The sequence below is a fragment of the Simochromis diagramma genome, unplaced genomic scaffold, assembly GCF_900408965.1.
Source record: "Simochromis diagramma unplaced genomic scaffold, fSimDia1.1 OVJJ01000026.1, whole genome shotgun sequence".
NCBI lineage: Eukaryota > Metazoa > Chordata > Actinopteri > Cichliformes > Cichlidae > Simochromis > Simochromis diagramma.
Genome location: NW_024386985.1, coordinates 2,780,642 through 2,805,536, shown reverse-complemented (window position 1 = coordinate 2,805,536; position 24,895 = coordinate 2,780,642). Strand labels below are relative to the sequence as shown.

Genomic DNA, 24,895 nt, shown 5'->3' with positions numbered 1-24,895 from the left:
TAGCAGGAAGCACCTTAAACCACGTTAACAGTTTAAGGTGCTTCCAGAGCTTCAAGGCAAAGGAAAAGTGTCTGAGACTGGAGGATTTGTTTTCTCTCGGAAAACAAAATACCTGGTAAGGAACTTTTTGCGTTGACTGTATATAAAAGATGGCTATAGCCAATCTGGCTTTCATCCATAAATTTTTTAGACTTGCATTGCTGCACTTTTTTTTTTAAAAGTCAGAAATATATTTAGATGATAGAGAGCGATGTTATAAGCTAATGCTATCCAGGTTAGTTAGAAATAAGGCTGCCACGATTAGTCGACTAGTCACGATTACGTCGACTATTAAAATCGTCGACGACTAATTTAATAGTCAAAGCGTCGTTTGAAGCTTTGTAAGATCCCAAAAGACGCAGGAATAAGTAGTAGGATTTAAGAGTGTAATAACGGACTGAAACAGAAGATGGCAGCACTGCATGTACAAGGATGCCAGCTGCCGTTAAACCCCGAAGAAGAAGAAGAAGCTGTGTCCCAGAATTCATAGCGCAGCGCAGCTCAGTTTCCAACAATGGTGGCAGCTAGTTAGTTTTAATATTACTCTTATTATTCTTTCTGGGTCACAAAATAAACGTTTAACATATTTTCAGGCGAGAATGTAGCTGTGTAAACCTCAAATATCTGCTCAGTTTATCAAGACACCACATATTTGCAAAAACACTCCGACGTTTTCGGAGACGTCTGTTACCCACCAGCTCGATAGCTAGCTGGGGGCAAGGCTCACTAGAGCCCGTGAGAACACCGGACTCCCAGCAAATCGTTTTCAAACCCACCGCCATCTTTCGCTACTCAGGTTAAACGTGATATATAAATCACTTAGATAACTTAAAAATTTCTTTTAGTATTTTATTTGTTCCTGAGTAAATCGGTTTGGCTGAGATAAAGTTATAGTTTTTACACAGCTGAATAAACGTCAAGCAGACAACTGATTATCAGAAGTGTGAGATGCTCGAGAATAAACTCCAGTGTCCCGTTACAGTTTAGATAGCAAGGAGCAGACTGCTGAGTTTATTAAACTCCACTGAAACAATCTGCAAATGTCATTAAAATTTAATAAACTATCATCTTTATTTTTAGTTAGCACATACCTTAAAACACTTAGAGCTGTAAGCTAATGATAGTTATATAAGAGCAGATGCATTCTGGTGCAATAAGCTGTACGTTTTACGTCCAATGGATGCATGATCTGATTAGTCGACTAATCGCAAAAATAATCGTTTTATTGTTTTTAATGAAGTGCTGTCCGAGGATCAAAGATCACAGCATCCAGTTCTTGGCCTTTTCTGCACACAGAGATTTCTCTAGACTCTCTGACATTACGTACTTTAGATGATGAGATATTTAAAGCAATCAAAAGCATACGCTATTTTGAAACTGTTGCTGAATTTGTAGACTCCGTTTATAAACCTTGCCACTCTAAGATGCTCTTTTTATACTAATTCACGTTACTGACCTTAATTAACCTAATTAGTTCCAAGATATTCTTTTGTTTCTCCTGTCCCAACTTTTCTCTTACATCCAATTCAAAATCAGCTAATAATTTTCATGTCTCAGTTGAGATTTGCAAATCACTGCATTCTGTTTTTATTCACACTTTTGCAGAGTCCCAACTATTTTGGAATTGGGTTTGTATTTTCTCCGATTATCTTTCAGCTATAAGTTCAAAAAGGGCCTACATATGCACTAATTTTAAATTTGTTTTGAACAGTGTATTTTCAGTTAACGTCCCCACCTCCAGTTTACAGCCGTGCACGGCCGCTTTCTTGAGCTTTACCTTGAAGCACTTGGGATGGTCTCCTACACCATGAATTAACCAGACTCAAAGAGGGGTTGGGTAAAGATCAACACATGGTCAGGCTTGAAAAGCTGGGGGTGTTACACAGAACATCTGAAAACACTCACCTGGGTTGGCCTGCCATGCAACAGTCATGTAGAAAGAGATGCATTCAGAGGCCAGTTTAGAGCACAGTACATAAAAACAATAACAACAACCCAAAACCCGAACAACCCTACATTTACCTGGGTCTCTCTAAACTTGGCACACTGCCTTCCTGTTGCTGTCATGTGAAAGGAAACGGTGATCTAATCAACATCTGAGATGCTGCACATAAAATTTCAAGCTGTATGATGTTAATTGAAACTGTGCAGGAGGTGCATGACGGGACTTAAACCAGTTTCAGTTTTGCTCATTGTGCATGCTTAAAATAATAAGAATCATTGTCGGGCAATCTAAAACTCAAAGACAACTGGCAGGGAAGGGAAACGACTAAGACAGCACTCTTTAAAACACCTTTTCTCAAACACATGACATAGGTCAACAAGCTTGACAGGACCAATAATAATGAATAAAGGTGACTAAGACTGTGGGGAATGTGTCACTTCTGACGTCATATGTGACATTTTACTCATTCTTAAATATCAATCATTTGAATGTGCATCCATCTTTGCATCGTGCCTCAATGTTCTGCCATATAAACCTCTGTAAGTCATGTTTGTGAATACATCTCTAAGAGGTTCGCAACTTCAGCACCACACAGGAAGTCTCTGGGTGTAGTTAACACTTCAACTAATCTGTTCAAGTCAAAGTAAAACCATATCTGAGGGATTGTTGTGAAATTTCGATCAAAGCATTTACACCAACAACAAAAAAATGGTAGTGTGACGGAGGTGAACATGTAGCTTGTTTTTAGGAGTCTCACCTCATGTTGTAGCTCTGCTATCTGGTCTTTGAGGTCGCGGATGTACTGGCTCGAATCTGTGTGGTTCAGCTGGCCTTGGACCTTTCCTTCTTCTTTCTGTTGGGACAAAATACACAACTTTCAAACATGTTCCACAACTTTTGGAAAAAAAGGATTCTGTTAATCATCTACAGGGTCAAAATATTTTAGATTTCTGGCATATTATACATACACTTAAATAAAAAAGGGTCTGTGGAAATTACACTTATGTCTTCTTGTTTATGGTTGAAAACTCCTGCACAGGCAGGAGAAATAACGGCAGCTTCGAGAGCCCCGCTGCAAAAAAAAGCGGCATCGCGCGGTACCCTGCATGTATGGCGGGCGAACAAGGTGACAGATGTCTGGTGAAACACAAAACAGTGTCATTTGTGCTTGATTTCCTCCTGGGGCCCTGGGGATGAGGCTGGTTGTTGCCTCTAACAGTTAAACAGCCCATGCGATGTTTACCTTCCTAAGTGAAGACATCTGCAGGCACTGGAGACAAACACATATTCTATTTCAAACCTCAATCACACCCCTGAACCTGCCAGTTCCACACTGAGATAAGTTCAAAACACAGGCAGCAGCACTGAGGCAAAAAAAAGGGAAGACGCGCGTTCGGTAAGGGGTGGGGTGTCGAGGTAAAGCGGTGACACCGAGTCTTCACCACCTGAACAACACCCCAAAATACAGATAGGGTTTTAGATTCCTGTGGTGAGGTGGGGTTCAATATGGCGGGTCCCAATAGGCCTTTTTTTTTTTTCCACATGGAGAGGTCTAAACAAGAGAGATTATTCCAAGAACCTGTTGTTTTTGAGGTTTTGCTGCTCCAAAACACTGCAACGACAAGGACAGGCAGTTAATAGAGACTTCCTGGTGTTCAGCTGTGTGAATCGCCAGGTGTCAGGCTGTGGCCAGGGACAGCAAACGTCTCACAGAAACATCTTTCCATTGTATCTTCAAGTCCCAGTGTGTTGTGGTTTTGTTTAGTTCAAATAGTGCAGTGTAGGGGCTTTCTGCGTTCTAAAAAGTACACTACTAAATTTGTTCAGTCTCCTGGCAGATCTGAACTGAGCATCAGATAATCTGAGATCATCCTTTAATCATCCGCCCATTTCATCACATCCTGGGCAAGTGGGCAAAATCACAGCTCATAAAAAAAGTGCACATGAAATGCCGATTGCATGCGACGTTTCAGTCGGCTTTACGCGCATCTCCAACATTGTGGTAATGACGTAAAGGTTATTTTGAATCTGCAAAGACGTCTATGAAAGATGTGTGAAAATTAAGTGCTAAAATATTTTTTGTTCCTCTATCAAGTTTAACAGAATTTAGCCTTCTGCTGAAATAAGACAAAACTGTGACTAGGATAAATATATGGCCACTGCAATGATACTCATCATACAGATTTGTTTCCAGCATTAGCGTGACACGTATGCAGTACACATCTGAGAAGTCAGGGTTTTTTTTTTTTTTTTTTAAACACACTAAAACTTTTAGTATAAATCTCTGAGTATGTCATAGAAACCTCAAAATAAACCATGCATGTCACCTTTGGCAGAGTTGCTGCTTCAAGATGAAAAACCACTTCCTTTAAAGCCCAAAGACAACAGACGCCATGGTTGCGATAGTGAAAGAGTCCTACACACAAACCCTTCTAGACATCTTGGTTTCACTGAAATGTGTTTTCAGTGAAACACCGTATATTATCATTATTGTTCATCTCTTCGTTAAATCTCTGCAGCATTTTCTGACTTGATACTCAAGCATTTGATCTTCAAAGTAATGTCCCACATCGATATTTGCTACAGCTCTAAGTACTAAGAGTCGCAACATTAATCTGATTCCAGTCTGACCTCTTGTACGAAAACCGAGGTGCAAACTGTCACCAACATGTGTCACCATCTCTGACGACAAAGCTATGAAACTTCTGCTCTTTTTTACCTTTTCTTCTAAATCAAACCAAAATTTTACCCACAGGGTATATAGAGACGGTAACCAAACCACAGACCAAGAAGCCCAAAAGGCACAGTGATTTCATACTGTGGCACTGACAAAAAACAAAACAACGAAAAAATCTGCAATTTGAACTCTAGACACAATTTAAAAAAAGAAAGCGGTAAAGGTCTAAAAATGCGCGACCCTCGTTGCTAACGTATTTGAGGCAGAGTTCATTAGGCAGATTAAGAAAGCACGAGGGCGGCAGCAGTAAAATTTTTGGTGTTGCGTGTTTTTGCTCCATCACTTAGTAACCAAACCTCAGACCACACTCTGCTTCTGAAGGGGAAGAGGGGGAGGTTTTTTGTAGGTGTCAAACTTATAAATAGCATGGCCCTCCAGCTAAGATGATCAAAAACACCCTAAAACTCATGAATACAGAGGTTATTTAAAAAGCACTAAGTCACAACAGTTTCCATCAGGACTCATCGGATAACCAAAGTTTCCAATTTGACACTGAAAGGAAATTATATTTACCATAAATCCATAAAACATAGGAAGTATAATCATCAAACAGAACCAGAGAAATGCATTAACTGACTAATTCACTCAGTGTAGAAAATTATTTGTTACAGTGCTTCAGTATTACTCACGCTGCATGCGTGATTGCCAGTTAACGTGACAACACTAAACTTTTCATCTACCCACATATCTGCAAATCCAGAAGATCTTTCTTTTGGTAGTCTATTTAAGTATCACCACAAGGTCGACGGCCAAGTGAGTGAAAAGCAGTCCTTGCAGCACTTCACAGAAACATTTTGTGGTGAGAGTGACTCCACTGTAGGAAGGAGTTCAGACAAAACGTGAGACTCTACAGCTCTGGTTGTCTCTGCTTATGTTATGCGTTGAAAATCAAGCTGTGCTGTGCTTGGGATCACTGTCCTGTTTCATGATCTAAGCTTTAGCTGGTGGACAGATGGCCTCAAATTTGACTCTGAAATACTTTGGTATACAAAGGAACTCACATGGTTGGTCCCCAGGCGTGGCTGCAAAACAAGCCAGAATCGTCACCCCTCCACCGCCGTGCTGACAGTTGGTACGAGGTGTTTGTGCCGATATGCCGTGTCTGGTTATTGCAAAAATGTTGCTGTGCAATTTGGCCAAACATCTCCAAGTCTGCTGTGCTGCCACATTCTTTTAAGAGAGAAGAGGCTTTGTCCTGTTGTCCAGTCTTATTCTAATCATACTGTCATTATTTTTTATATTTAACATGTTCACCGAGTTCTGTAGAGTCACAGATGCTGAGTACTTCAATCTCTCTCAGTTGTGCATCAAGCACATTTGATTGATTGATTGATTTGCTACTAGTGGAACTAGTAAGCGTGTATTTTTCTTTTTACACACGGCTGTATGCAGAACTGGGAAAACTCTTTTTCACATGACTGTTTAATCCCAAGTAACACAAGTCCTCCACTGATTGTTAGGCTACGTCCACACTAAAGCGTTTTCGTTTGAAACCACATTGTTTTCCTCTCCATTTTGGCCTCCCGTCCACACTGAGACGGTGTTTTGAAAACGCTCTCGAAAACAAATACATTTGAAGACAGTGCGTTTGCGTCGCAGTGTGGACAGAGAAAACGCAGACTTTCTAAAACGATGACGCATTTTAGTCATGTGATGCAGTCATGTGACCAATTAAACTAAGATAGCGGAGGGCATTAAACAGCAGTTGTTTTGTTTGCTCTCAATTTTGACAGCCCTATTAAAGGTTAATATCAGTTTGTACATGCTCCAGATAGCTTTTCTTCAAATTCTTTAATTCTCACTCGCTTTTGTAACGTTGTACTTTCGTGTTACTCGCAGCAACAACTCCACCTCATTGTTAGTCCATTTAAAAAACTTGGTGCTTTTCCTCGACCTTTTGCCGCGACGTTTCAACGAACCGGAAAGTAAATAAACGGCAGACAGAAATGAGGCAGGCTGAATCTTCTTGTGCTTCACGCATGCGCAGTATTGGAACGTAAGCGTAGAGACAAAAGTGGATGAAAGAGAGGCAAACTTGCAGCTCCACACATATAAGTATAACGCAACATAGACTATATCGATATAAATGATATTGTCATAGCTTATATCTTGTATAAAAGTATATCAATATATTTAAAAACTGGATATATCGCCCAGTCTTAATGCATTAGTATTTGCTTCTTGTCAACACAAAGTTCTTTATTTGCAGCACATTTCTACAACAAAGATAAGTTACCATATTTTTTGGGCCATAAGGCACATTTAGCGAAACCAAATAGTCAGATAAGTCACGCTTTACTCAACTAATTCTTCTTGCTTCCTCCACTTCTGTACAATTGATTCATTAATGTTGAATTCTCTCGCAGCTGCTCTATTCCCGTGTTCTACTGCTGACTGATAGAGATTGAAATCTGCTTCATAAGCATGTCTCTTAACAGTTGCCATTTTGGGGTCTGTATACACAATATGGTAGTATTATGTTGAAGTAGGGCTGCTTGATTATGGCAAAAATGATAATCACGATTATTTTCACTGAAATCGAGATCTCGATTATTTGACGATATTTATTTAACAATAACAATGTATTGAATAATGACTTTAAAGATTGTCAAGAAATAATATAAAATAGTGTGCAAATACTGATAACAGTGCAAATGTTTGCAATATAAAAAATAAATGAAAAATGTAAACATCTATGTTTAGTGAACTTTGCAGTGTTGCTCTGTGGTGCAGCTACAACACTGTAGCAAAGTTTACACACTATGTCTGCTTGATCCACGTCTGACTCCGCGAACCCATAATGTTTCCACACCACTGAAGGTTTTTTTTACCTCTCTTTTCAACCAACAGCAGTCACTCTCCTCTCCAAATAACTTCTGCTTAGCTTTCCGAGCTTCCCTCGGGTCCTCTTAATCATCGGTCCCCAACCCCCGGGCCTCGGACCGGTACCGGTCCGTGAGTCGATTGGTACCGGGCCGCGAGAGTTGAGGCTCAGGTGTGAAATGTATAGTTTTCAGGGTTTTTATCGGTTTTCAGTGTTATTTTGTTATCGTTTTTATCGTTTACGCGGTTTTCCTTGGTCTTTTCACGTGTGTTATGAATAAATCTTTTTTTTTGGTACCAGTACTAGTTTTATTTTGTTGTATTTATCCGCGACACTTTAAAGGCCGGTCCATGAAAATATTGCCGGGCATAAACCGGTCCGTGGCGTAAAAAAGGTTGGGGACCGCTGCTAATTGTTGTGACACGTGTTCGAAATGCAGAGAGGTGCGCTCGATTTGCCACACGGAGCAGCACGAGAGTAAAGCACGAGGGAGGGGCTAATAATCGGTTCAGTCATTTTTCATGATCGTTAAAAGCCCAGATCGTAATCGAGATTAAAATTCGATTAATTGAGCAGCCCTATGTTGAAGCACAGTATGTGTTACTCTGCGAGGCTCCTGACTACGGTAGCCATAATGTCCAACAATCCATCAAGCAGTGTGGCTTCATAGCTTACCAAAGTCGTACTAAAACATTTTGACAGATTTTTTAAGCGCCGCGTACAACATAAAATCAGTTCGCGGTCAGTAAGCAAAACCAGAATTCATACATAAGGCGCACTTTTGAGGATTTTAAAGGATTTTAAGTGTGCCCTATAGTCTGAAAAATACGGTGCTGAAAAAGTTCTTGTGCTTAACGTGCTTCACTGAGCTGAAATTTAAAGGTAAAATATCTTACGATATATGTACAAAGAAAGTCAAAATTAAAAGTGCCTTAAAGGCTTTGAACTGAACATCTCAGTATCTGAACATCTTACCTTGGGCCCTTGACTATCTCTAATTGGTTTAGACCACAATATGGGCATAATGTGTGTCTATTGTTGACCACATGGAGACTTTCAGAATTGCAGAGACTTTTTTTTTTTGTTTCTTTTACATGAACAGCTGGTCACACCGGTGCGATCTAGGATTTTTTTGGCGGAACATTGGCACATTGGCGGAATGCGCCGTGTGCTATTGGATTATTGTGGGAATTCCCTATGTCATTTCCCCTTCCTGCGCGTCTGTGCAGAGACACGCGTGTGACACACAAGTCAATCGAACAGCTACTCTAAGCAGCACCTTCATGATCAGTTAAGGCCTCGATATTGGCATAATGTCGTGTGCTGTTGGCTACACAGAGAATTTCAGAGTTGCGGAGACCTTTTTCCGTTGCGCCGGTGTGGCCTAGGATTTATTTGTTTTGTCACACCATTGAGAAATTGGGTCGCACTCTAAAGCCCTGACAGTAGTTCCAGTGTGTGCAAAAGTCTGAGAAACCTTTTAGTTAAACCAAGTGAAAAGTCAATAGAAACAGTCACCTGACTGAGAAACTGAAAATGAAGATGTGCCTATTACGCACAGGAAAGTAAAAAAAAACAAAAAACACAAAGTGCTTTCAGAATTCAATTTCCATCATCTGAAATGTCGTTCAAGAAACAACAGTTAAAGGAAACTTCTAAAGAAAACTGGGCAAAAGGGTACAACATAAAAATAACTTCACAATAGCTGCAGTGAGGTTTATGTGACATAAGAGCCTTGCTGCATTGCTTCACTGACGTGCAACCAGTTTAAAAGGAAGAATTATAAGTAAACTATCTGCCACCTCATCTCAAACCATTAGATACATGTAAAACAATATCTGGATAAACCGAGCAACTTTTGTAACAGGTTTTAGATAGATCAAAATAACTGAGAGCTCTATTCCAAAAGCACGACAAATATATTTCATGGATTAAAGAAAAGTTGAGATAACATTTTAGCACAAATGAAACAATCCAAACATAGAACTTTACTGGCGTTTTGAAAGTCTTTTTAATCTAAATTTAGGAAAATTGTTAGAGCACAAAGAGCAAATCACCATATGACTAAAAAAAAGAAAAAAAGTAGACAATCAGAGCACTGGGAGCTGCATTTGCATTTACCACAGTTCCTGTAACACCCTCGTCATTTACCCGACACTAAATTAATCACTGTCTGCCACAAATGTTTGCACATTAAGTACGAATTACGAAGAATGTCATATTGCTCACTGTGCACCAATACCTTCTTATACAAGTTTGCCCTTTTGATGCCCTGACCTTGAAAATTTAGAGGGGGAATTTGAACATGCTGCATGTGTAGGAGCCAAAAAACCCAAACAAAAAACAGCAGTGGCGTTTGCAGGGTTACTGAAGTTGGACTACCTGGTATACAATGTTGTGCTACGTGATTGCTAGCGACACAGCTATGTTAGCATAACATTAGCACAGTGAAGCTGGAGGATGAACGCCAACTTTTTTTCCACTTGATAAAAGTTAACGTGAGGGATTCTGGTGGTCAGGGACAAATGCAATCGCATAGCAGGATGCTATACACGGGCCAAACTTCAGTCAGGAGAACAACTGAGATTATTCATCCACAATACAAGGTTAGTTATTAATATACTGCAACAACATGGGAATAGAGCAGCTGCGAGAGAATTCAACACTAATGAATCAATGTTACGGAAGTGGAGGAAGCGCAGTTTTTGGCTTTCCCCATATTTCAAAAGTGCTTCATCTCTTTGCTACGACTGTCGCCCGGAATAATTTGCAGATGATAATGGTTGTAGCCGCTTTCGACCAAAACAGGCGCAGCTTGATGACATCATCAACATGCGCTATCGCAATAGAGCGGTATAGTCAAAATCTCTATCGTTGGCCAAATTTATATAGTTTCTATCGTATATCGTTTCTATCGCCCACCCCTATCATCAACGGATTCAGAGAATTTGAAGAAATCTGAAGAATATTAAAAACAAGTATAATTTTCTGTCAGGGAAATTCCTGCATGCACTCAGGAATGCCTTCAGAAATCTCCATCTGTGAACTCAATTGTGTCAGTGCCACCAACATATACAGGTTAAATCTCTATCAGGGAAAGAAGAAGCCACACGTGAATATAATCCAGGAATGATTTTGTCCTCTCTGGGCTAAAGATCATTTAAAATGAGCTGAGGCAAAAAAGAAAACTGTTCTATGGCTTTTGGAAAAGCTGGACACTGTGTCCTCCAGACTAAAGAGAAGATGGACCATCTGGATTGTTATCATCTATGATGATGCTTATGTAATTGACAGCTCGTGCACCTGGAAAGGCACTATCAGGTTTTGGAGTAAAACATGCTCCTATCCAGATGACGATGCTAAACTCCACATTGCATCTATTACAACACCATGGCTTCTTACTAGTAGTACCAGTAGTAGTAGTAGCAAGAACTACATTTGGAAACCCAAGAAAGCACAAAACACTACACAGTAAACGTCTGTTTTGTGTAACTGCAAAGCTGCAAGGAGAGATTGCAGTTTTTGAGAATTAAAATGAGCATAAATCACCAGCTGCAACATCAAATAATTGACCAAGGGTAGAAAACAACTATTCCATCCATCCATCCATCCACTTATCCTTATCAGGGTCGCCGGGGAGTGCTGGAGCCTATCCCAGCTGTCATAGGGCGAGAGGCACGGTACACCATGGACAGGTTGCCAGTCTGTCGCAGGGCCAACACACAGCGACAGACACACATTCACTCGCGCATTCACACCTATGTGCAATTTGGATTAACCCTTTAAAGCCGGTCGGAGTGGGCACGCTCTGTTTTGCGTAACTATTTTAAAATCCCGGTAGCACTGCAACCACGTAAGCTAGCGCAATAATTTTTTTTTGCATATGAAACCGGACGAGTTGTACTTACATCTTATGCCATCAGCTTGTCCTAGGTCACGGTTTCCTTCCACATATAGCTTTGCAAAAACTGCATAAAAAGCACTTGCAGCAACAAAAACATAATATTCCAGAAACACGCTTTGCTGATCCGATCAGCTGTTCATAACATTTCCTACGTTGGAATAGACGTCAGCGCGAACTTTCGTATGTCCGCCATTACCTGCCCGAAACCGGAAGTGACGTCATTTTGCGGAAATGTAGTTTTTTACCATCAGGGCCTCATGAGCCTATGCTGGTGTTTTTAAAAGTTATCTTTGACTTTATGACTTTCTGTGTCGTTTCTGGGATGCTTAGGACTAATATTGCACTGCTGGAAATAGTTTATTTTGATGCATATGTTGCTTTTTTGCAAATTTGCACTATAATATTTATTTTCGTTTTTCCTGCAGTATATAAAAATTGGTGTATTTCAAAAATAAAACTATGAAGACACTCAAAATAAATTTCCTGTGGTGGGAAACTATTTTGTGCAACTTTTTTGTATTTACAGTTTTGAGGGATAAGCCTCTTAAATTTCTCTAACTAGAAATATATGTTAAAAAAAACAAAAAAGTTTTTAATTTTTTTGTAGTTTATTGCACTTTTTTGCAATTTATGTGGTTACTATGCACTTAATGCATACATATTATTAACATTTGGGCTATAATGGTTGTATTGATGTATAGCAACTTGAAATGCTCCCAAAAATGGCACTACAGCATGTAAAAATATAATATAAGCTCTGGCGGACTTGGTTCTATGGTAGGTCTTAAAGGGTTAATCACAAGCTGTGTGCCTTTGGACGGTGGGAGGAAGCCGGAGTACCCGGAGGGAACCCACGCAAACACAGGGAGAACATGCAAACTCCACACAGAAAGACGCCAGCCTGATGGTGGAATTGAACTCAGGACCTTCCTGCTGTGCGGCAACAATGCTAACCACCGAGCTGCACAACTATTCCAACCTGCCATATTATTTATAGCTTCAAGCATTTTATTAAGAATCATTTCAACCCCACAGGATGCCTGATAGCTTGAAGTCATGCGAGCCCAAGTAAATGGTCATGCTCATAGCTTTTGTTTCTTCAGGTTACATACAAGTATTACTTTGGCAGAGGTGCATGACGCATCAGTTCAAAAGTAAGATAAGATAAAAAAGTAAGAGAGGGCAACTGTCACTTCCAACTCATCATTTTTTATCATCATCATCAACAATGAAACTAGAAATTTTCATTGTTAAATGAAAAATAATTCTTCCCTCACCCCAACCCACAGTTTTTAGTGCCTAAACCTAACCGGCAAGTCAAAGTGAAACCAAGTAGATCATACAAACATCCTAAGGAGACCCTGACCACCGTTTCCTGACTGATAAACCTGTTCCTGCCACCCCTCCAACACCCTGAACTTTGTGTTTTTTGCATCAAGCCACTTGTCCCAAAGCACGCCTTTGTGCATAAATGTGAAACCAAGGGACAAGCTGACAAAACTATGGTATTTGACACAGTGGGATGGAAAAGCATTGATCTGTTTTATGCGTGTAACTACAGTGGTCCCTCGTTTATCGCGGGAGTTACATTCTAAAAATAACCCACGATAGGTGAAATCTGCGAAGTAGCGAACTTTATTTTTTACAATAATTATAGATGTTTTAAGGCTGTAAAACCCCTCACTACACCACTTTATACACTTTTCTCAGACAGACATGAACATTTTCACACGTTTCTCTGTTGTTTGAACACTCTCGAAGTTCAAACCTTCGAAGAAAAGTCCAGTGTTATAGAATGAAACCAAAGGCACCCGCGGTTGCTTTTGATGGTGCACAACGTTTCGTCGACATTGTTGTGTTTGTTGGGGAGAAAACTTACAAACAGTACAGCACTGCAGAGCCACACTGCTAGCGATCGAACATTTCTGTAAATTTGACAAGATGAATGCATTCTGTACTGTACAGGAGACACAGCACGAGATTGATTGACAATTGTCTGCAGCCGTACAGGATGCAGAACACAATGCGCTGTAAAAACAAACAAACAACAACAACCAAAAAACATGCAAAATTGCACACCAAGAAATGCACGAAACAGCCAGGCCACGAAAGGTGAACCGCGTTATAGCGAGGGGCCACTGACTGTACACAGGTAATCTGTACATGACTGTAGCTTGTGTTGATACAGATGAGGAGCAGTAAAGCTACTCCTGCTAACACGGGGCTCATGCTATTCCTCTACTGTGTATACACTGTGCAAGGTGCAAACATGCCACACTCATGTGCCCACACTCCGGTGCTTACAAAAAAGAAGAACTACTTGAGAAGCACTTAAAACTGAAAACTAGGACTGCGCGATATATCGAGGTTTTTTAAAAAAAAAAAAAAATCGATATATTTTCATACGAGATATAAGATGTGACAATATTGTTTATATCGATATAGTATATGTTACGTTATAATTATACTTGTGGAGCCGCAAGTTTGTCTCTCTTTCGTCCACTTTTGTCTCTCCGCAACGTTACTCAGCCTCGCCTCTCCTTCACTGAACACAACTTCCCCTCCCCCATAGCATTGCCTGCAGGCAATGACAAGATGGACCGGCAAGTTTCCGTTAACAAGTTACTGCGGATCGCCCCGTGCGTGGGGCTGGACGGCGTCAACGTGTTAGCGAGCTAACCGTGCTAACGCCATGGCCTAGCATGGCCTAAAATCCTTTCATTTTCTCATAAATGGACAGTGCGCCTTATGTATGAATTCTGGTTGTGCTTGATGACCGCGAACCGATTTTATGTTGTACACGGTGCTCAGCAATCTGTCAAAAAAAACGTTTTAGTACGATTTTGGTAAGCTATAGAGCTGCACCGCTTGATGGCTTGTCGCATCATTACGGCTACCGTAGTCTGGAGCCTCTCGGAGTGATACGTACTGTGCTTGAACGTAATATTACCGTATTGTGTGTATATAAGGACCACAAATTGGCACCTGTAAGAGACACGGTTACGAAGCGGGTTTCAAACTCCAGGCTGTCAGTCACGCAGTAGAAGTTGGGAATAGAGCAGCTGTGAAATCTGACTGTCTTTGTTATTATGCTCAGCGTCTTTTAGTTTACATTTTGACGGTACAATTGTGAGCTTTTTGTTATGCACAAAAACAACATTGTTTTCTTTTATTTATGGAGCATTATTATTTAATAAATGCTGATAATTTATTTTTGAGTAATTTCTTCATGTACATCTACGCTGTATGTTAATAAAAGTGCCTGTGTGACATCTGGGACACAGCTTTGACTAAGAACTCTTTTTGTTCTTGCCTTATGTCTTTAAAAAAAATATATCAAGATATATATCGTATATCGCCATCCAGCTAAAAAAATATCGAGATATGAATTTTGGGTCATATCGGCCAGTCCTACTGAAAACATTTAAAACTTTCAGCTGACAAATTTTGAAGAAGCGGCTTGATAATGTCACCAGCTCACTGATATTTAAAGAGAGGGATATCGATTGTAGTGCGTGTGAAAAAGTCTGGTGTTACGTTCAAAAGCATGGGAAATTTCAAAAAGATCTGGAAAACTGCAGTGGGTGGTTATGCAAAGCAGATGTGACAGAAGGGCCTTCTTCTTGTAGGGCTGTATGTCCTGCTAAACTGGAGAAACTCCTGAGCAATTCCAGGTGCACGCAACAGGAATAAAAAAAGAAAAGCACAAAGTTGAGCATCCGCAGAGTTGCTTCAAGTGTTTCAGTGCAAGGCATCACTGGACATCCCCCAGTTTCTATAACCGAAGACGTCAGAAGTGTTCTATGAAGGTGTTTGTGACTTATCTCTGTGTGTGGGTTCAGTGCAGCCACACAGAGAAAACAGGAAAATAGATATTATACTGGTGGCTCCCACAGCCAGCTTCCAAATAAGTGGATTGAAAAATCCCCCAAAATCTGTCCCAAAAATGACAGAAGACTTTAACCTTATTCAAACCTTATTCGAATCAGGTGGGGATATTTTCCTAAGTTTTCTTTCCTCATATGGAAACACTTTGGCTTGGAGACCATAAGACACACATGACACAAACTCACTAGCGGTGAAAGCACTGGACTCTGTAATAAGGATCTAGCAAGTTAAGGACTGGTTAATGTCAAAATGCTCAGGGCTGTATTGCGTGTTTTTTCTAGAAGGGTGCTTGTACAAGCCAAGTGTTTAAAATCATAACGGAAACCATCTTCACAGATATTTAAATTCCATTTTCACACCCATGCCCTATAGCCAGTTTACACACAACAAGATTATCTGCTTGTTGCAACACTCACTATTCATCGAGTATCTTTACTTGTATGAAAGTGGCATGGTGTGAGAAGTGTTGAACCCATAAACACCTTCAACAATATCAAGTCTTTTTAGATCACTTTCTCTCTTTAGTATTGTTGAGTGTTGTCACTGGGAGAACAGGCCTGTATTTGTTTTTGGTTAAGCTTGTGGAGTATGTTGAATTCATTAGTGGGATAAATGCTACTACTTCCTTCTCTCCTGCTTGTTAAGACTTGTAATTCCCATTTACGCTGGGAATAAATATAGATGAAGGGGATATGCTTTAATATTTCTGATTTGTGCAAAAAAGCCTTCCCCCCCAAGTTTTCCACATCAACTAAAATCAATTAAAGTGCATTTTTTCAGAATTTCCAACAGATCTGCATACGTATTTGGGTTATGTAATAACAGTTTAAAAAGTTAAAATGCGCTTCATTGGAACCGGAAGAGGTTGCGGCTTTACCAGATTTGATTGACACTGGTGTCTCCTAGGCAACATAAGGAAACAACACATGAGATTCATATCATCAAAGCTTTGAAATGCTGATTGATTAATGGAAATTCAGACATTTTCTTTCCCTTCTGCATATCTTAAACCAGTAAAGAAGCTCAGACTGAAAACCACAAATCTGCCAGCTCAAACAGTCACTATTATGGTTATAACTTTGGATGATGTGTTCATAGGGCCCAAAAAATATAACTTGGGTTTGTCACCACATCCTTGTATGGGACATTTCCTTTTATGGCTGAAGGAAGCTTACATGTAATGTGGTTTGTGAGGGAGTTGAGGAAATCCAAAGCTTGGTGCAGTGGGTGAAGTGTGAGTCAAAACCTTACCTGAATCTCGAGCTCAGAGATCTGTTGCTGGAGTTCAGCCATAGCAGCAATGTTGTCAGCTTCCCTCAGCCTCACTGCCATTACTTCTTCCTTGCTCTGCAGAAAACAAACCAGAGAACTCTCAGGCGACAACCTCTCTAAGAAATCAATTCTTTTTTTTTTTTTAACTTTACAGATTTAAACCACAATAGCGCTGCAACGGTTTGCCCCAGAGGTGCAAAGTGTGGAGTGCAGCAGCAGTTTGTACCTTGCATTCAATCTCAGCTTGTCTCCTCTTGATTTCTTGCAGTTGCACGTTCAGATCTTTGTTTTGTGTTGTCAGTTTCTGCACGCGCTCCTGCAGAGAGCGACTCTCCTGCTCCGCTCGACGCAGCTGGTTGTTGTGAATCTGATTCTGAATAAGCACATTTAAAAAACAAAAAGCAAAAGCGGATTATTTCACGTTATTGACTGATAGGTTCAGGATAAAGAAACTGAAACCTAATGTGACTTTCAGCACTACTTCACTGTTCCAGTTTCTGTGTTGCATACAAAGATAAATGCTGCCCCCTGAAGGCTGCTGTGTGAAATTCAGGGAGGGAATTCCCTTATTTTCCAGCATATTTACTACTTATCACACTTAATGTACATTCACTTTTCTTACTGATGTTTTCATATTACAATGTACCTTTAAATTGTCTGTAATTAACTGCACTGCAAGTACATAAAAACTCTGAAAACAAAAGTCTCTTCCTAAAGACTGCATACAGTATGAACTGTATCTCTGGACTGAGAAGGATATCTGAATCACATATATTTGTGAACATGTGATGAGGAATTTAAATAATACTTTTAAAGATCTAGATCAGGTTATAATCCAGATAACAAACCAAATCACAAATTATATTAGTGCTGTTAGACCGATTCAACCTCTGACCTGTGTCTCCAGCTCCAACATCCTTTGCCGCATCTCTCGAAGCTCTGCCTGAGCCTCGGCCTCACGTAGCCTGACGCTCATCAACTCGTCCTGCAGCTCGCTCATGGTGTTCTTCTTAGGACTGTCCTTCCAGCGGCTAGCAGTGCGTGCCAAGTGACGCTGGAGAGGGCGGGGACAGTCAGTCCTGTTTACCATCACTTACCAAATAAACACTTGACTTTTACCATTTGTGTGTCATACTAGATCTGTGCTCTGTAACTAGCAGGAATTACAGGGTACCTGCAAATTCTCTTAATACGACTTTAAATGGAGATACACATCAAAAGGGAAAATGTACCCTCTTCAAATAAACACACAGATGTATCTAATTAGAGCAAGAATTTTTTCAAAATGTTTTTTAATAAATGTGAGAAGAAAACAAAAATATTATTTTTACTCTAAATGATAAGCCATTGTTCAAGGTTTGAAACAGCTCCTTTAACTAGCTTAAACTTGCATCTTCATCTTTCTTTAAACTAAGTACTACAGCTGAGCTAACCAACCTATCTGTTCAAGTTTTCACATGCTTCATGTTTTCAATCAGCCTGAATGGATTAATTAAACGGCAATTAAGCCAAATCAAATGTTCTGAATTAAACCCATTCTATCTTAAATAATTACTGTAGTCAAACTCATGAATCACTGTTTGAAAACAAGTTTAATGTGCCGTTAAAACTTCACAGCCTTAATTATGCAGTTGCGTTTAAGTGTGCAGAGGGAGAAAAAAACAGAAGCACTGCATATGAGCGTTTCTCACAATGGCATGACTAAAAGCAATCTAAATTTAGAATATTTAAATACTTTTTGAAAACCAAAATCCACTCTGATTTTAAACAGCGTAGTTTGGTGTGTGTGTGTGTGTGTACAACATTTGCATTATGATTTGTTGGCGTTTTGATCAGCCATTTCAAGTTGTCCTGCGTGCTGAAATCTTGGTGCTCACCTGCCAGTGGTCCTCCAGATCTCTAACCTGCTGTCTCAGCTCTTTCAGTCCAGTCAGCGCCTCTGCTTCTCTCAACTTCACCCCGATCAGCTCTTCTTGCAGCCGTGCCACATTGGTGTCATCTGGTAGCGATGTGTTCCTCTGAAAAAGGTGGAAAAATCAAATTTTTCTTAAACCTTTAAAAAAAGAAATGACAGGGTAGGGCTAGATCACAGTAATACTCTGTGCCGGCTGAGGTTTAGGCAGTACAGTCCCACTGCAGATGCATTAAAATGACACAACTCACTTTTTCCATATCGAGAATCTTGTCTTGCATTTCCTTGAGTGCACACTGGGACTCTGCTTCCTTTAGTCGGGCCTGTACGAGCTCTCTCTCCAGCTGCAGGACGGACTCCTCAGAGAAGCGTGGGGGTCCTTTCTACAAGGGAAAAAAAAAGAAAGAAAAGAAAAAACAGAACAAATGAGCAAGCAGAAAAAAAGCAGGAAGGACAGCAGACATAGCTGTGTGCACTCACCTCAAACTAAATTCAATCTCTAGTAATGTCCACAATACTTACACTGATCCAAGTACTCTCAATTCCTCTTTACATTCATTTCAGCTGACATCAACCATTTTTCCTTTCACTTCCACATAAATAATTCATGAACAATCTTTGTGCAGCAAGATAGCAAATTATGTAAAACACAGTAAAGCCTGCACATTATCATGTGGAATCCAACCATTAATAATTAAGGAGATGTGTTGTGCAAGGTGAGGATTCAATGAACAGGGGGCCATGTGTGAAATCTACCAGCCTGAGATACAACCTGCTTACAAATTCATGAAAGCATTTCTGGGAATGCAGAAGAACATAAATTGAACTTTGTAGCAATCTGTGTCTCAAAATGAATCCATGCATGCCAAAACAGATCATTACCTAAAGTGAGAAAAGTCCTGCTCTGCCATTGCAGATGCCCCGCCATGTATCCAAAATCAGTTGTTTGCAATGTTTACAGGCCCAAAAGTAATCTGTAGCACACCTAATAATAATAATAAAATAGTCATCCTGAGGTTGTACGTACTGCACATCACACACAGACCTGGGCAATACCCCAGTCTCAGTGTCACAGCTCCAGTCACACTCAGGTCAGCCAGATGAGCCAGTGCAACCTGCCTGCCTCAGACTGTCTGTGGCTCTTCTTACCCCTTGTGGCTGCTGCTGCTGCTGGAGCTGCTTGATGGTTTTCTTGGCCTGCTCCAGCTGAGCACCGGCCTCCTCGCTCTGCTGTTTGACTGTAGCCAGCTCCCGTTTGACCAGGTAGTTTTCCTCTGCCTCTTGAGCTCGAGTCACTTGTCCCTTTGGACATAACCAACCGATGAGGGGTGGAGTGAGCACGACAGGAAGTGAAACGAAAGGACGGAATGGGTGGGCAAATCAGAGAAGATGAAGGATTGGATTTTCTAAGGACATGCTTGTTTTTAACTCTAAGCAGCGGGTGATTTAGTTTTAATTCCTTAGATGTATTTAGCATCTTTTGTGATTCTCTTACTTTGTCTAACATGCCACCATGTGGTTTTCCATGCAGTTATTTAATGATGTAATCAGCTGTCATAATCTGGATTAGCACTGTCACTGTCCTTTACTAATCATAGGCATGCATTGCTAAAGAGAGACAAAAAGATGGAAGAAGGAAAGTCCAGCATAAGTTCTAAGGGTAAAAAGAAAATGAGGAGTATACCTGGATCAATCTATCTGCCAAGGAAGCGCTTTCCTACAAAACAGAAATATCAACAAGAGACAGCAGAGAGAGAGAGAATCCAGAGGACAGTTTAAAGCACACAAAAGAACAACTGATTCTTTAAAAGAAGAAGTGCAATGTTCATTTTCCCTCCAAAAATATTTGGTTTACACAATGAGGTGTAAAAGGAACATTGCAAAGCAGGTGTGGTGAAAAAGGTGCAAAAATAAGCTGGTGACAGAGTGAAGAATTGGGCGGTGCAGATAACAAAGAGGTTTCAGACAGGAAAAAGCACAGGGCAGCCCGAGAGTGAAGTTTGCTATAATAGCAGCATGACGACAGTGTTAAAGAGCGGTGTTTTTCTTAACAGAGGCGCTGGGGCTCTGTGGTTTATCCAAGCTTTTAGCAGTTTCAGTTAGTGGAGAGTTAAAAGATCCTGAGAGTTACGTGACGAGGAGCAGCAGCCTCGAGTTTGGTTTAAACTAACGGACTCGTTTCCGCCCTGCAGGCAAACACAGCGTAGCAGACACCCTTAATATCCTCAACAGACCTCATGCATGGTGCCTTTACCAGGCAGTAGAAGTGCCCATTCAGAGAGACTCAGTGTTGTGCACAATGACACAAACAGTGCACCCTGACATGCAGTGCTTTGTATCGACGTCAAGTATCAAGCAGCTCCGTTCACATTTCAAACAGGCTTCTCTGCTTCTGTTAGTGGGGTCAGCTGGGTTTTTAAATTCTCCACATGACCTAAAGCCCAAATCCATCAATGTTTCTGACTTTGTCTACAATCAGAACATTCACCATGCCAGTCCATGATGGCGTACCAGCAACTTTCAACTAACACAGCCCAGTTAGTGAAAGACAAGACTCCGTCATTAGGAAATACACATGATATATGGACATAAACAGCAGAATGGGTTAATGTAAAGTTGATGAGGAGAGCGCAGTGTCTGCCTGTGACAAACACTGATTCACTCACTTTCTCTAGTGTGTCTATCCTCTGCTTCAGAAGCCTGTTCTCTGTCCGCAACCTCTGAAAAAGACAGAATTGCAAAAAGACATGAGAAAAAAAATACTACAAATTGTTTACATGGGATGCTCTGGGACTTTAAAGTATGTCCACACACCTTTATCTCCACCTGTTCCTCCATCTCTTTTGTTTTGATTGTAGTGTACTCTTTTTCTAACCTAAAAAAAAAAAAAAAGCACAGAGCATCTGTTAAAACAAATCAAGCACAGAATGATTAGAATGAAGTCGGCTGAATTGATTTCCATGTATCAATTTGGGATACAATCCCCTTTCCTTTTGTCTTCTATATTTTATTGCTTCTAAAAAAGATATACGTTTCTTTAAAGAGACACCATTACAAATGGAAACTGGAAATTTCCCTGGCCCCTATACTGAACAGGTACACAGAACGTTTAAATGTGTTGCTTCCTCCACTTGGAATGGGTATCAACCAAGTTTTGAATTTGCAGCACTCAAATATTAGCAGTCATTTTGCTCCAGTGCTGACTGAAAAATCTTGTCTAAAGTTATGCAACAGTTTAAAAACAAAAAAACAAAAAGGGGGTTCAGCTGTAAAAGAGGAACAATGAAAAAACAATCACAGAAAAAAAAAAATCTCTGAAAAAGGAAGTTATGAAACGCCTGCTGCGCTTACTTTTTCATCTTCTTGGCGTTGTATTTAACTTGATAAGCAGCCTGGATGACCTTATCTGGTCCACTGTCCAACTGGTGTGGGATGACCTTCTGAAAGTGCTGAAGCACATAAAGAAAGCGGGGACAAGTGTCACACCAGAATGCATGTTTTAGTCACAAGCTTCTCTGACCTCAAAGGACCGCACTAAACATCAGCATGCCCACAAACTGGAACGAGATGAGAGGTTGCACATAAACAGAGGGTGATGGAGGCTTCTCCCCTGGAAGTGCTGCTGGTGATTCACCTGTAACATTCCCTCCATGTCGAGCTGAATGAGTTCCGCCTGGTTCATCTGCAAGATGGCGAGCCCCACGCGGAAAACAATCTCCAGGCCCTGAAAAAACCCCACCAGTAATGAGCATGAAATAATACTCAGTGCGCTGTCAAATTTATTGGACAGAGGACTGAGCATAAACAGCCCGAGTGATTGTGATTTAGAGAAAAAGAAAAAGGCCACACTGCTAAAGGTGACTGTAACTGTAGTGCTTAATTTTGTCCAACAGGTGGCACTAATGGATAACTTTTATTTGATAGCTGATTTTACCTAACTGTTCTTAAAGCTGTAGAATAAGTGTACTGGCCTGAAATCATCTCTAAATAAATACTCTTAAAAATTTAAGCACAGACTCTGTTTTTCTGAGGTGGGGGCTATTAGTTCACAGTGACTTACAATAACAGCAGCTTAAGATATAACCCCCAAACCCTTTTCAGATTAGACACTGATATAATGATGGCTCATTTCCAAGTGGACCTATTGCACTCATTTCCAGCTCAACGTTTTTATTCACAGGCTTTACTAGAGTAGCCTTGCATGAGTCACAGTTCAAAATCAATCCTGGGCCTTGGTGCACCCCCTCAGTTCATACACTGGCAGAAACCAGCAGTTTTAGTTCCTCTTTTAGATCGCAAAAACTACAAGCAAACAGAAGTTTAAAGAAAAAAGAAAACAGAAGAAGCCAGTGTTGTAAGAATGTGAACACAGGTGTAAATTTCAAGCTCAGTAAAGAGAATGACAGAAAGATAACATTTTCAACACACTGGTTCATACAAGTTTACAGAGCTTATCATTCAGCCACAGTTTGCTTTAACTGACCTCACACATGAAGATGTCAAAGATCCTCGTAGCAACGGGCAAAGGGAAGGAGGTGAGGAAGATGGTGAGGAACCAAGAAGAGGCATACATGGAGGTATGAAAGCTCTGAGCTTGGAAATGTATATGAAGCTCTGGGAGTTGCTCCTGTGAAAAAAATAACAATCAGACTCACTATTGTTGAAGTTTACATGTTGGCAAAACGTTACTCCCCAAGCTATGCGGTGTCTACCTGGATCATGTACTCAAACTGATACATGCAGAGTCCCAGCTCAGCCATGCTGGGTTTGAAGAGTTCTCGTAATCTGTAGTCCTGCATCAGCTTCACAAACACGCAGAATGCTTCCTCTTCAGGCATCTAGAAAAATATTATGATAGTGATCAAATTACTAGCTGGAAGTTTGTGTTACAGTGTGTGAGAGTATGTGTGGAGAATACAATCATTACCTGCATGAGCAGCAGACCCACAATGAACGCACTTCCCTGACAATAGCCAACCTCACGGTCCACCAGAGAATATGCCTAAGGTAATAGAGATTATCGTTACAGGAGTCTCACTGAAGATCAGATTTCTCTCTTTTTCTTTATTAAACCACCTTAAAACCAAATACCAGTTTTTGTTACTGGAACACAAGACTTATCTCTTTATCTGCATGCAAACAGGTTTCTTAGACAACGCAGAAGACACACCTTCATAACATTGAAGAGCACTTCCTGACCCAAGCTGTCTTTCTCCTTGAAGAACTCGTGTTCGGGATAAGTGCGAGCGATGTCTCTGCGTATGAGCTTTTCACAGGGTGACGTCATCTTTAATAATTCTGAGTACTGATCCTTGATGGGCATATTCTGGGCATTACACAACAGCTGCCACACTATAGCTCGAAAATGATGAGGAATCCCTTTCCTAACAAGATCCTGTAGAGAAAAAAAAAGAGCAGATATTTTCTTGATGTTCTTAAAGTTTTCTGCAGGGTGTAGGCAACAACTTTTTAAAATGAAACAGTTTTGTTCTTCGTTCAGGTTTTATGATAGTGTTAGATTTAATATCCAGTCACACAAACGTGGCAGTGAATGCACATCAAATAACCATTCACCAGAAAATCATACCATTTAGAAGTTTAATTGCTTATTCCAAGAAACGTCGATCAATACCAGCAGGAGAGCACGCAATCATGTTTAGCCTTGTTCTCATCCTCTCATGCAGGACTTGCACTACCTTGTTTGGCCCAGGTAAGTGTATGGATACTAGTTAAACAGGCAAAATAGTACCAACTTATAGCACCTTGTTTTTCCAATCCTTTTTTAACTTCTTTATGATCTGCATGGGTCAGGGATAGCTCAGTAGGTAGAGTGATAGCCCCATGATCGGAAGGTTGGGGGTTCGATTCGCCTGAACAGCTACCCTGAGGCACCCCTGAGCAAGGTACCGTCCCTACACACTGCTCCCCGAGCGCCCAGTGGCTGCCCACTGCTTCACTGAGTGAATGTTTTAAATGCAGAGAGGAATTTCCCCACGAGGATCAATAAAGTATACATGAAAATTATGTTTTTTGTGTGTGTCAAAAATGTTTATATGGGAACTGCAGTCTAATAACGCAAATGTATCCATTGCAGGTTAAAATAGTTAAAATCTTTAGTGCACAGGTCTGTCAGAGAGTCAACTCAGGCTCATCAGGCCAATGAGTTTCTAATTCATTAGTGGAAATCCAGCATTCGCGTACACAGGCATACACGTGGTAGTGTAAAAAAAAAAATAAACATAGTGTTGGTCACTAGTTGAAAATACCATGGAGAAAAAACAACGATGGTGAAAAGTAACCCAGTAATTTCTCTGCTTGGACCAACAAGATGAAACCGTTCCTCTGATTGCCAGAGGACGCCATGGAGAAGGAAG

General features: G+C 40.5%; 1 protein-coding gene across 7 annotated transcripts in view; it reads right to left on the bottom strand.

Moving 5' to 3' along the window:
* evi5b (ecotropic viral integration site 5b) overlaps positions 1-24,895 on the bottom strand; it is a 46,027-nt gene that overhangs the window by 3,441 nt on the left and 17,691 nt on the right. For 4 of the 7 annotated variants that reach the window (XM_040040446.1, XM_040040444.1, XM_040040451.1 and 1 more), the window contains 16 exons: positions 23,692-23,916; positions 23,449-23,523; positions 23,234-23,359; positions 23,005-23,148; positions 22,156-22,245; positions 21,873-21,970; positions 21,336-21,396; positions 21,188-21,241; positions 20,206-20,238; positions 19,671-19,823; positions 18,773-18,904; positions 18,487-18,627; positions 17,505-17,663; positions 16,836-16,982; positions 16,589-16,684; positions 2,742-2,837 (listed from right to left, as the gene is read on the bottom strand). In XM_040040446.1, the coding sequence (XP_039896380.1) occupies positions 2,742-2,837; positions 16,589-16,684; positions 16,836-16,982; positions 17,505-17,663; positions 18,487-18,627; positions 18,773-18,904; positions 19,671-19,823; positions 20,206-20,238; positions 21,188-21,241; positions 21,336-21,396; positions 21,873-21,970; positions 22,156-22,245; positions 23,005-23,148; positions 23,234-23,359; positions 23,449-23,523; positions 23,692-23,916 (1,830 nt within the window). Of the gene's footprint in view, positions 1-1,944; positions 1,955-2,741; positions 2,838-16,588; positions 16,685-16,835; positions 16,983-17,504; positions 17,664-18,486; positions 18,628-18,772; positions 18,905-19,670; positions 19,824-20,205; positions 20,239-21,187; positions 21,242-21,335; positions 21,397-21,872; positions 21,971-22,155; positions 22,246-23,004; positions 23,149-23,233; positions 23,360-23,448; positions 23,524-23,691; positions 23,917-24,895 lie in introns of all 7 variants that reach the window. The other 3 variants (XM_040040450.1, XM_040040447.1, XM_040040449.1) reach the window with 3 other exon arrangements.